Source organism: Dermacentor albipictus, chromosome 5, assembly GCF_038994185.2.
Source record: "Dermacentor albipictus isolate Rhodes 1998 colony chromosome 5, USDA_Dalb.pri_finalv2, whole genome shotgun sequence".
Lineage (NCBI taxonomy): Eukaryota > Metazoa > Arthropoda > Arachnida > Ixodida > Ixodidae > Dermacentor > Dermacentor albipictus.
This window is the reverse complement of record NC_091825.1, coordinates 91,967,474-91,980,215: the sequence shown is the minus strand read 5'-3', so window position 1 is coordinate 91,980,215 and position 12,742 is coordinate 91,967,474. Positions and strand designations below refer to the sequence as shown.

The following is a 12,742-nucleotide window of genomic DNA, read 5'->3' as shown; positions in this document are numbered from 1 at the left end:
ATACAGTGCCCGTTTGGTGATTTTTATTGCTCTCGCGTGTGACCTAAAGGGATTACTTGTTTACTTTTCATATATGGCTGTTGTTTGGGGTTTGCGCATGCCAATCTTACCTGATAATATGAAGTCCTTAGAATAGGGCTTCATGCTGCTCTGCACCTACTCTGTGTGGCGGTGATAGTTTCTGAACACTTGTCGTGCCCCTCCCCTGCAGCCCACCACCCGGTTACGACTACATCGATCGTCCTTTCCGGGCCGGTAGCAGCATTTCTTTGTCCACCACGGGCGTGCCATCGGCCGTCGAACGCCGCTACCTACCGTCGGGGTGAGTGAAGCCGTACATCGGGGCTAGAAAATTTGACGCAGGCTAGTGAGATTCGCATTGTTTGCGCATGCTGGCTTTGTCATCGCAACAAACCTGCTTCGCAACCCGCCACCTCCTCGAATAAAGCAGAAAACATTTAAAATTAAATCAAAGGACGTTGACATACCGATGCTCGCGCGTGCAACGCAGGCGCCGAAGCAATTACGGAATATGCAAAGCGCCCGCATGGGTGTGGATGTCGTGCTGCAGAGTCTCCTATACAAATCGCACACCGGGCACATGCTCTGAACAAAATGCTTCTTTTTTTTCAGCACACCAAAGAAACGCGACACATCTTTGTCGACTTGTTCGTGCAAACTAGCCCAGACGTGCTACTTTACAAAGAAACCATTAGGTGATGGAGGATTGGTCAACTTTGATCAGCAAGACGCAAGCTTACTTGCTGTTTTCTTACACGTATGCCCACGCACGATCATAACTGCGATGCGAACACAACGCAATACATTTCGCAAACAATCTGTGCGAAATTGAAAAGCGTTTGAAAAGTGCTGGTTGCCCAGGTGTAAAGCATGCTACGGGCATTTGAGAAATCGCTGTGAGAGATCATGCGAAAGGAAATTAGTATGCTTGTTCGTCACGTTGTGGGACATTGGTGCGGCACGATCGGGTCTCAACGGTTGATCAGGTCGAATCTTCACGCTCACTTATTGCTAAACGAAGCGACGCCCTCGCAGACATCCTCGGCTTTCGCTCTGCGTCCCGAACGAACGCCAGTGCAGCCCATCGCTGTCGAAGATATTAGGAATACGCACGATCAGTTGTAGAAACTGGTTCTCTAAATCTGGCGCTAAACATGAAGAAAGACTCGATTTTCGAGAGCATCACAAGGCGTCACACAGCGGGCGAAAGGCCTGCAGCTCCCAGATTACAACGAAAGGAGGAATGTGGTGACAGGCGACTCCTCCCCCGCGCCTCTTCCGCTCTACCCTCCTCCCCCCCCCCCTCTCAGCATAAAACTAAATCACGGCGTAAAACTTGTACATATAACGTATAGCTAAAACCACCTAAGCAGCGGTGTATGATATTCAACGACTTTCTTTATTTTTCAGTTTCTTATACCTCGCCTACCCAATTCTAGGGCCACGGGTTATATAGGTATTCCTGACGGATACCTTAGAATGTGTATATGCTACTGTGACACAAAGCATGCAAAATCCCTAAGCGTATTTACATATACGTGATGCTCCTCTGTCCATACGCCTCTCAATGATGCATGGTCTCAGGATTGACATCCAAATTATTAGTTGGGTTTAAGCCTGTTTACTCAGGGCGCAACCGATACCGAAATATCAGAAGAGGGCTCACTCCCTTCACACGTTTCTTCCAGAGTTTCGCAGGGATCAGTATTGGTGCCTATTCTATTTATAATATAGGTTAATTTTATTTATATGTTAACGGTCATTCATTTACACCTTCCAATTGAAGTCAGGTTGTTTGCCGATGATTGCATTCATTTTTTTGCCATTTGAAAAGTGTTTCAGACAAAGTGCGACTGAACGAATCGTTGATAACTCTTGAAAAGAGATGTGATGAATCTGCCAAGAAAATTAATCTGAATAAAATGGTATGCACTGGCACCACAAATAAAAAAGCGCCTTTAAGTTGTACTTACGCTCTACCAGATATTGAAATTAAACATACCACTCAATAAAAGTACCTCGGTGTAACAATTACTAGCAATCTAAATTGGACTAAGCAAATAGAAAACATGGCTGGATCCGCTCGAAGGAAACTTGATCTGTTAGAGCACAAATTAAAGGCTGTTGCGCCTGACGTAAAAACAATGGCGTAGAAAAGAACAATTGTTCGACCGAGTTTGGAATATACTGGTATATTATGGAACCAAATAGCCAAAAATACATTGAAGTATTTGAACGAATTCAAAAATTGGTCGTCAGATATATTTTTTTCTCATATTACGAGAGGAAGTGATCGGTAATGACAATAATTCAAATGGCTGGTCTTCAGTCATTGGCTACCCGAAGAAAGATAGCTCACTTGAATTAAAGTTTGTTATTTATTTTACAACGTAAACCTAAGCTTGGTTCCCAGACAGTATTTACAACCTCCTCGTCGAGCTTCAGCAAGAACCAACCATGGAAATGTTGTTTTGCCGTGTAGCGCCAGAGTTGATGTTCTTGAATATGCATTTTTGAGCGAACTGTTGATGACTGTAACAGTCTTGATCCTCGTGTGTTTGTTTGCTATAATCCTGGTGACACACTTCAAGAAAGACTAGAAATGCTCTTTGTAAATGTTTATGTTGTTTTACCGACCCAGCCTGAAACCCAACCCAACAGCCTGAACAGTATTGTAAAGAATAGAAAACAAACAATGTTCTTTCCCCAACAAACATCCTGACGTCCCCCTGAAATGACCAGAACGCTCACGAACCTACAGCGTTATTACAACAGCGCTCAATCATTGCGAAGATTTACTGAAGTTGGTCCTTTTGAAATATCAATCGAATCATAATTGATAACTTCGTTTTCAGGGAAATTATTAATATTTTTACATTGCTGTGCCCATTCAGTTACACAGCCTCGAGAGGACGCGCCCAGAAAGATGGCGCTAGGCATCTCGTGCACCTCATGTCCTGCATTTCTATGGATGCAAGGGAAAAAAATCCAAAACAATATTGATATGTAGTCGTGATTGCACCTAAATAGTGAAAGCTATACATGTATGCGTTTGCTAACACTCGACAAACGCAATTTCCTTGTCATGTATCAATTTTCTTATCAGTGTACACGTGTATGCAGTATTTATCGTATGTGTTGACATGCTGCACCTCATTAACGTCTTTATTGTCTTCTATTTTTTTTTCAATTCGTGCATATAGTTTGCTGCCAGGTCTCGCTGTCATACTTCATCAGGAGGTTGAGAGCCCTCAAGCCATCTCTGGGTTTTTTCTCACCCTCTTTCGTTGTAAAATGGGAAATAAAAATTCATTCATTCATTCATTAATTCATTCATTAAATTACATAGCATTACGGGAAGATGACTCATCCAATCATCGCCCCTTTTTTCCTTATGTGGAAGTATCCTACGAATTCTCGCATGAGCTGGGTATTACTTCTTTAAACCATCTCCGTTTCATGAAAAATGGAATAGGCACCGGCCGCACCTTCTGCAACGGGATGCCGGAGGCGACGGCCCGGATGATTTTAGTGACGCCTGGCGAATGCCGTAGGCTAAAGAAGTTGCGCACGACGAATGTCAACTAACTGGGAGTGCACCATTTTCATACCGTTGCAGAGAAACTTTACCTCCGCTTAGTGTCGTTTAAGTGGTGGTGACTGAGGCTCTCTGCGCAGCGAGGTCGTGGAGAGGCGCTACCCCTCGATGCCAGAGGATGGGGAGCGGCCGCGATCGTCAGCATCCGCGGGCATGGCGAGCGCGCAGAGCGCCGTGACCTTCGGCGTCTCAGCCGAGCCGTCGGTGAGGCGAGACACCGCGCCCAAGTCGTCGCTGTGTCAGATAATCAGCTCGATATCCTCGTGCTGCGCGGAGCCCGACGAGACACCGGTAAAGCTCGGGCGACCAGTTCGTGCGAAACCCTTTTTCTCATTATCCGGTGCTTTCGCATTGCGCCGATCGACGCTGGTGGAACAGGGAATCACACCGGAGCCAACGTTTCGACAAGGGCACCACTCGTCGTCAGGGTGGCCACTGCTTTCCTTAGCAGCATTCTTGTTATTTACGCGTAGGTCACAATCCCCCACGCTGAATGGGCGAAGTGGAGCAGAATAAGCTCGTGCGCGGCTTATTTTCCCCATCTTTCCCTATTTTTTTAAGAGCCTGCATGGCTTTTGAGAAAGAGATATACTGCCTCTATATTGTTACCTCTAACTTTTCGCCACCTTATACCCGTCGTGTTAGGCCAGTGGTTACGTCGTTGTGTTGCGGAACATTAGGTCGCAGGCCCGATCCCAGTCGTATTGAGGCCGCATTTCAATGAGGGCGGAAGGCAAAAACGCTCGGGTGCCAGCACTGGGTATGTGCAGGTTTAAGAAGCTTAGGTGGTCAAACTTATTCTCGAATCCCCCTCTACGGCGAGCCTTATAATAAGATCACGGTCATGGTACTTAGGACCCTAGAATTTAAAGGGACACTAAAGCGAAACAATAAATAAGTATAGACTAATGCAGCATTGTTTGAGAACCCTGCAGGCAGTCATTTCAAAAAGATAGTTTGATTATTAGATGAGAAAATGAAGTTCCAAGTATCAGTATTTGAATTTCGCGCCGAAACCCCAGCGCCTGTACGTCAGCGTGACGTCAGGGATTCCAAAGTATGTTTTCGCATTTGGGCCGCGTTGGCTGAATAAAGCTTCCCGAAACTTGCCATGTTTAATATTTGGTTCCTTTAGAACACAATGTAGTCAATTTGTACCGCTATATATAATTGGTAGGCCCTACAAGATGCCATCAAAATCCAAGACGTCACAGGCCCCAGGTGCGGGAACTTAAGTAGGCGTCGCCACCTGTATTTCGTTTTTGCGCTTTTTCTGGCTTACCAAACGTCTTATCGTTGTAAGAGTGGTGTTTTTGGTATTGTAGAACGGTAATTTACTGATGCAGAAGAAATCATTTTTCCCTTTAGTGTCCCTTTAAGTTATCTACCCGCCATTTTTGCGTGTGCAAGCTAAGGTGCGACGGGTGGCGCGACTTAGCAAGGCCAGAAGTCAAGCTTATCACGTGGTCGAAGTGGTACGTAAAGGTAACAGGGTTAGAGACCACTTTATTTGAGCACATGCAGTGAATTTCTTTTTAGCACAAGCGAATTTCAGCCGGCGATGCGCCATCTCCGCCGAAAGTGGTTCAGCTGCGCACGTGCCTCGTTGGTCCCCTAGGCCAACTGTCGTGGCAGCGCATTACAGCACAGAACAGCTTGTTTTTAAGTAGCAAGGAGTTACTATTACCGTTAGCGCTTCTGTTAGCTGCACGGAAGGGATAAACGGGCTTCCGTTATTATATTGGACCTCGTAGTCATCGGGGAGAGCCGCCTGTCCTGCTTAAAGGGCTATTAGAAAAAAAAATTTCACAATGCCTTATTTTTTAAACGGGTTGTATGTATACCACCAAAGCAATATTGACAAAGACACTGGGCTTAATGATATATTTTTCTTCTTAGCAGTCTTTAAGCAAAACGTCAGCAGCCGACGGGTCCACCTGGCGTTTGTCGCTTTAACGTACCAGCACGTCGCCTCCAATATTTTTCAGTGCGTAGCATCTAGCTGCGGACGTCACCATATCTCGGAGTCGCACGTGCTACATCATGCGTCACTTCCGGCGAGAGATAATGACGGTGCCTCTTTGAGTTTCAATATAAAAAAATAGCTACTGTTGCGAGATTTTCGTGACGCTCCCGGTCGTATTTCAAACGTCAAATTTTGCATGGAGGCTCCTCTATATTTACAATATTTTAAGCTATAGGCAATCTACGCGGTTCAGAATTGTGTTGCAGTTGGCCTTCAAAAGGAAGCTTTACCTCTGGAGCTCCTATCCAAATACATGGGAACGGAGAACTAGCATTGATTGGCATCCACTGCACCGCGAACGAAAGCATTTCTGCGTTTGACACGTTCTCAGGGAGTTGGCCGCGCGGTAAAGATTCCTCCTAAGCCAAATCTACTGGCTTCAGAAAAGATAACACGACGTCAGGCTCGTCAGATGGCGACAGTTTCGCATTTCCGGCCATGTTTTTTTTTCTCGTGGCTGATCGGTTCGCGCTGCTTCTCACTGCACTTTTTGTGAGAAAGAGTGAGAGCGAGAATGAACGCTTCTGTAGAAACGACTCACTGTCCGAGCCATTGTCGCTGGTAAACAATCAGATGTTGCTTTGAGTCCAGGCAAATTTCCTTAACGAAAAGGACTCATTTATTGCGCACGCGACGTCGTGTTGAAAGTTCCTTTCGCTCGTCTACGCACTATTTACAGCCAGTTCAGAGCGAAATGCAACGAGCCAGGTCCATCAGCCAGCAAGAGGTGCAGGCGGCGTACGAACTGTCGAGGCCTGCAGGCATGCCGGGCAAGGGTACGGTGACCGGGGAAATGTCCATCGAGTTCGGGTTTAGTGACGGCCGGCCAACAATAAGGTATATGTATATTCGGAATTGAGCGCTAAACAAGTGTACCTCAAAGCCGCACACCGAGTCCGAAAGATGGCAGCTCTAGTTGTCGGAACTTGTTTGAAACCTGTTGCAAGACTGTCAGATGTTAGTTTTCCATAAAAAAATTTATAACTCTGGTGCGGCCTCCTTTGAGCAACCATAGCGTTCTCGTTGCAGTCACAGAGAAACATTTTGTGGCGAATGACCAGTATTCAAAGTGGCAATGCTGTTTGAAGCCAAAAGGACGAAGCCTAGGCAAATTCATATAGGACTAGTCATCATCATGCTGACTGAACCGCCATACACATATTTGTAGATGCCATGGACACTAGTTCCACAGTTATCTCCAGTAATACTTGTAGGACACTCTTGTGTGTTGGATGACTTGCTGGTGTAAAATATCGTATCACTAATCGGAGAGTTTCTGTGCATGTGTATTGCACGCTTAAGGAAGGCTTCACTGGAGCAAGTGGCGCTGTCGTTTCAGAGCAGCAATACATTTTCTTTATTGTAACGAAGCATGTTAGAGTGGCCTTGTTGTTGGCATGTCAAGCCTAATAATTCTGGCTGCAAAAACCTAACCTTCAACGCTTGACACGTTCTATTATCGAAGCCTATGTTTAGGTGGCCTAATGTACGCTGCATTCATAAAGTGTGTGATATACTGGCTCCTTATTTCAGGCAGTATAAAAATGACATGCATCGTCTCTTTTGGCAAACCAGCTCTGCGGAAGGCCAAGGTGGTGGAAGATTAGCTTTGCAGATTAGTGCTGTACAGCGAGTGGATAACAATTTTCTTTTTCATGAACCTCCACCTTGTGGGATTTCCGCAGAGCCAAGGTCATCCAAGGCTACCCGAGCGTAAATACATAATCTGTCTCCCTGTGTGCTGTGTTGTGGATTAATTCGGCATCACTGTGTGAATGGCCAGTCTCCACGTAAGCGCAGATGTTAAGAGAACGCGCGGTACTGTGATCAATGATTCGGCTTTAAGGCGAAATTGTGACTTTTATCAATCAATCAATCAATCAATCAATCAATCAATCAATCAATCAATCAATCAATCAATCAATCAATCAATCAATCAATCAATCAATCAATCAATCAATCAATTTTAGATTTTAGGCTAATTACAGCATATAATATATACCAACAAAAGTCCCAAAGTAAAAGACTGCAATGGGACACTCGATAAGATGCTTGATGTCCGCAGTTCCGAAGGTTTAAACTGTTGTAAGCTGTCAGCCATATGTTACAACACTCTTGTTTCCCATCGCTATTACCGTGGCCCAAAGTGGGCAAACTGTAGGTTGAAGCTCGTAGGAATGAAATGTTCCGCCACTTCCAGAAATCAAGATCTTCTACCAGATTTGGAAATGATGGGCCAGTAGCGTTGTAACCATGTAACCACTTATGGTAGTCTTGCATGTTGTCGCACTTAATGAATCAGTCTAATATGAGGGACTGGCTATCTTCTCTCCCCGATTGCGGAGGACTGCTGCGATACCCAAGGTTTACTATGCAGCTAAAAGCGCGTAAGCTGCGTTCACGTAACTGCTTGTGCCCACAATCCGTCACGGCTCTGCGTTGTTGACTGATGACGAACCAGTTATTTATGGTAGCGTAACACAGAAGCACGTGTTGAACTTCACTAAGTTTTCAAGACCTTAACCATCACAAATAATTAGCCAGTTTCTAATAAATATGTATAGTGTAACCAACAATCGGCACACGAAAGTTTTAACCAGGACTGGTCCATGGGTTGTATTCCATCTGCGGTGCTCTTTTTTTTTGTTCATACATAAGATTGCCACGCTCGCCGAGACATGATAAACTTAAGTTTTTGCTCGTATGCGATTGGTCGGGAACTGTCCAAAAACGCATTCCACAAGAATTAAGTGGGATTGTCATCCGGGCTTCGGTGCGTGTCGACCTGTTTCTCGACAGCCGGCGGTTGTTCTGCGACAAAGTACGTAATACGTAACAGTTCGGCGCTCTCCAAGATTCTAATCCACGGATTAGTCCACGTTTCAGCTATGATCCCTCTCGGCTGCCCCTTGGGTGTCCCGAAAATCATGCTCCACTAACTTTATTTTAATCTCAGGTGCTCTCCTGAGGCTTCCGTCCACCAGTTTGAATAGCTTTACCGCAATACACCTTACTACTGCGGTGAAGCTTACCAAAGCATGCCCGCCGTTATGGAGCGCATGTAGGGCCCTTGCCGATTTGCCTCATGTCTTCGCTGCATGATCGGCCGTCATGCGGCAAAGACGCAATACAAAGCAGTGCTTGAGAAATAGAGTCGTCAGCTGAGCGTTAAAGGTGAAAGCTCGGCAATACGTTTACACTTCACCTCCGCAGTCAATCTGCGTGACGTCTGAAGTTAGAATCATTAACAATGTTCTCATTAGCAACTTATTAAAACCACACAAATGGGTATGTTCGTGCCATCTTCTCGCTCATAGCATGAACGTGAAAATTAAGTTTTGATAGAGCAAACGATAATCAGTCAGTCAAACAACACAGTATGAGGAGACGATCGAAACACGAAAGTCTACTGCATTGCCTCTTGAAAGCGAAAAACCTTCTCATCTTTTTGGGACGCTGCTGACAGAAACCAGCTCACGATTGCTGTCGACGTTAATGCAATTAGCATTCAGATGACAAGGGTACGATGACAGTGTGATGACGATGGCGTGACAACAATGGGATGACGGGAGTAGGATGATGACGCTGCAGTTATGACGACGGCATCACGGCCATGAGCTCATACCTAGGGACTCAAGCTAGTGGACAGTTTGGGTCACTGGGTCGGTATAAAATGCTAGACAGATAAAGAGACTCAAAGCACCGGTAGTAGGCAATCACTTTAAAGGAGAACGAGAGAAGAATGTTAGAATGGAAGAGATGCTGGACAGACAACTGTGTCACGCAGTCCTGAAAACTTGATCCACGTTGTTCTTGATGGACGGTGGCTATAGTGCACTTACCGTAGCTGAGTGGCGCTATACTGGAGTAGACAGGTTTGGAGCCTTGCCATTATGTTTCGTTCAGGTGCGTTATGACAGAACAATATTTGGTGCTTGTGAACAGCTCCGTCAGGTCACCAAACCGCGCGGCAATTTAAAAGCGGCCGCACTCTTAAGATACTTCATGGACTTTACGGAAGCAATCTACTCATCTATGTATCTACGTTTGTTTCTATGTTTGTGTCTTACCGTATTCCCGCCAAGCTGGGAGCACTGGGTAGCCCATCGTGGAATGGTTAGCGCATCGGGCTGCTGCGCTGAGGGAACAGAGTTCGGAACCAACCGACGGAGCAACTTGGGTTACTGAGTATGTGAATATGTGTATGTGAAGGAACCTCTTTCTCGCCGACATGGGTCACTGTAGTTGCGAGACTGGCCATGAAGCGCTTTTAACTTAAACTAATCGACACCGACTTGGAACAGTGGGTATGTGCCGACCAGTTTGTGTTGGTCTTCAATGAACCTCTTTAATGCCAACTTGGGTCGCTGGGCATGTCCCAGTAAGGTGTTTACAATGACAAAATAGATCCTTTAAATTTCTCCGATGCTGGGCCTAATTGAGCTCCCTTTATACGGATTTTTTGAGGGCAGGAACCCGATGCTTCAGTGCGTTGCGCCCCAAATGCACTGGGCGTGTGCCGCTGTTCAAAGAAACCGTCGCCAACTTGGGTCTCTGTGTATGTGACAGTGGGTGTGCGACAAGTCAGGAAACAATTGTCAGGGTTCGCAGGCGCCGCCGCACCGTGCTTCCATTCTGCGATGCCATGTGTTAACTTCTCGGCAGCGCCCCTAGGTGGTGGAGAGTGTTTAGAAAGAAGTGCGGAGGGGAGCCCGGCTGTCACGTGACGAGTTTCTCAGCCTCCGCCACGCACCGACACCCCGTGCATTTCGGAGGCGATGCGCAGGCTTCCCGGCGGCGCCGCTAGATGGCACCGAATGTTCTTAGGGAATCGCGAAAGAGGAGGCCCGCTGCAGTACACGCCGCCTCAGACGTAACTGGTTTCGGCGGTGGCAACACGTTGTGTCGCTATATTGATTCAATGTTAAATTAATCACCGTCTACAGTCATCGTGAGATGTCTACTGCCAATTGTTTTAGAACATCAACAAAGCCACCGAACTTCGGAAACCACGTTTCCTTGAAATGAGTGGCCTGCAGTATACCGCAAATTACTGACATTATTGACGGAAAAGTTTTCCAAGTATGCTAGACAGAGGTTAATTCAACTTGCTATATTACCTTTTATCCATCTCTTCGCAATTTGTTTACTCTAAAAATGACTTTAAAAGTATTAACTTTTCTAACTTCAATTTTGCACCAGACCGTCGTGCTCATTATGTTGATGCTTTGAAGTCTTGGATTTGTTGTAGTATTTTATCATTCCAGTCCTTATTGTGCATTGAAGGCCTGCAAAATTATTAAAGAGAGGCAGCCAAAGGTAGAACACTATTTTTCAAATGTTATGCAATTTCTTTTATGAGGAATGATACGCTCGCTGTAGCCAGAAGGTTACCAAAGCATGTACGTTCATCAGTGGCACATGTTTTCAATTTACGTGCTACCCACACTTGTCTTCGACTTTACGCAATTTAAGTGTAAATTTGCTTTTGTTTATCAGATAACATACTGGCCAGTCTTCCATGCTAAATGTTGCGCAGACACAGCTTGACGGGGCTGACGTAGACCATAACAAGGCAAGATGTAACGCAACAGTTCATAGACAATACTAGGTACTCGTATGCGAATTGCACATGGCTCACATAAAACGTACAGAAGTTATCTAGAATGAATAATTTAAACAAGAATTGTATGGAGTCTATAACACAGTACAAACTATATAGGTGACAAAGAAGCGATAACGCAAAAAAAATGTCATATACAAATAGACGGCCCGCTACGTGCTGACGGGAGTTCCGAAGGACCAGAATGAAGTTTTTAGTTTTACCATACCATACAAAGAGACGTTGAGAATTCACACCAAAGCGAATATACAACATGGAAAACCGGAAAAAGACACTGCACAGGCGCAACCACAACAAAATTTTTCACTGCGTATTCCCAAAATGTTGCCTTAATTCATTTACTGTGGAATCTTTATTATATGTTTATGCTTGCTCATAATAAGTAGCAGATCATACTGCACGGATTATAGTTTGTAACATGTTTATGAGGACCAGGCAGAAGCCACGCAGCGGTACCTTTTGTACCCCTATCGTGGTTGTGCGACTCTTACATATTGACCTTCTGGTCCAGAAAACGTCCCCTGATACCAGTAGCAAAGATATAAATTAACTTGGCGTTTCCCTGTAATGTTTCTTTCAAGGTTAACGATACCAGCGCAAAGGGAACGGCGACACGAAGAGAGAAAGCGGCACGGGACAAGAGTTGAATGAGCAGCTGTTGTTAGTTCAGGACACAGGACAAGCGCTGTAACAATAACTGTTGCTCGTTACTTCAAGAAATAGGACAAGCGCGAATCTAACACCGCCGTCATAATGAACTTAAATCAACTCGCCTAAGCGTACAACTTACAGGAAGTTGTTTCTTTCAAGAAGCACAATGTGCAGTTATACTTGTGACCCGCTTTCACAAAGGGCCTCGTTCACTCCTTTTTTTTTTTGTTTTCTTTCCAGCGCCGGCCGTGTGTGCAGGCCTCTATCCTCTTCTGGCACCATCAGCCTTGCCAGTGCTAGCGGGTTGTTAGGATCGTCCTCGTCGTCATCTCTATCGTCTGACCGCACATCTCTAATGAGCTATTCGGTACAGTGTGGTCTGCTTTGCATCCGTTTGTGCGTTATAGGAAATATCGCCGAGGAAGTGACCGCGTAAAGGAACTCGCAACGTTCCCCCACACCCCCTTTCAAAATAGTTTGATAACGTTAATCTATTCTCAGGAAAGCAGTGCAAGGCAGCGCATCGCGAATTCTACAGGACGAAATGAAGTGGAGTGCAAGCAATCCCATCGGCACATGGTGCCAAGTCCGAAGATGTGGGAGAAGTCACGCGCCAGCACATTTTAACGTTAGGTAGCGCCGAGACCGGCGCGGGACTTCGTGTAAGCTACTTTCTCAGTTAAAAAACATGGACCCAGTTCGGCTTCCGGTTTTGCTTACTGCCATGGTCCGAGAAACTTAGCGGGCAGACAAAATAAGGTCGAGCAGCAGGAGTGCATTTGAGCAGAAGCAACACTTCTGCCTTTGATATAATCACAATTTT

The 12,742-nt window shown here is 45.5% G+C and overlaps 1 protein-coding gene and 1 long non-coding RNA gene across 5 annotated transcripts in view; one reads left to right on the top strand and one right to left on the bottom strand.

Moving 5' to 3' along the window:
• LOC139059944 (uncharacterized) overlaps window positions 1-12,742 on the bottom strand; it is an 82,685-nt gene that overhangs the window by 20,884 nt on the left and 49,059 nt on the right. The window lies entirely within an intron of this gene.
• Window positions 1-12,742, top strand: part of LOC139059941 (uncharacterized) — a 50,654-nt gene that overhangs the window by 3,535 nt on the left and 34,377 nt on the right. For 3 of the 4 annotated variants that reach the window (XM_070538576.1, XM_070538574.1, XM_070538573.1), the window contains exons 3-6: window positions 212-322; window positions 3,700-3,910; window positions 6,325-6,482; window positions 12,160-12,286. In XM_070538576.1, coding sequence (XP_070394677.1) covers window positions 212-322; window positions 3,700-3,910; window positions 6,325-6,482; window positions 12,160-12,286 — 607 coding nt within the window. The remainder of the gene's footprint in view (window positions 1-211; window positions 323-3,699; window positions 3,911-6,324; window positions 6,483-12,159; window positions 12,287-12,742) is intronic. The other variant, XM_070538575.1, reaches the window with a different exon arrangement.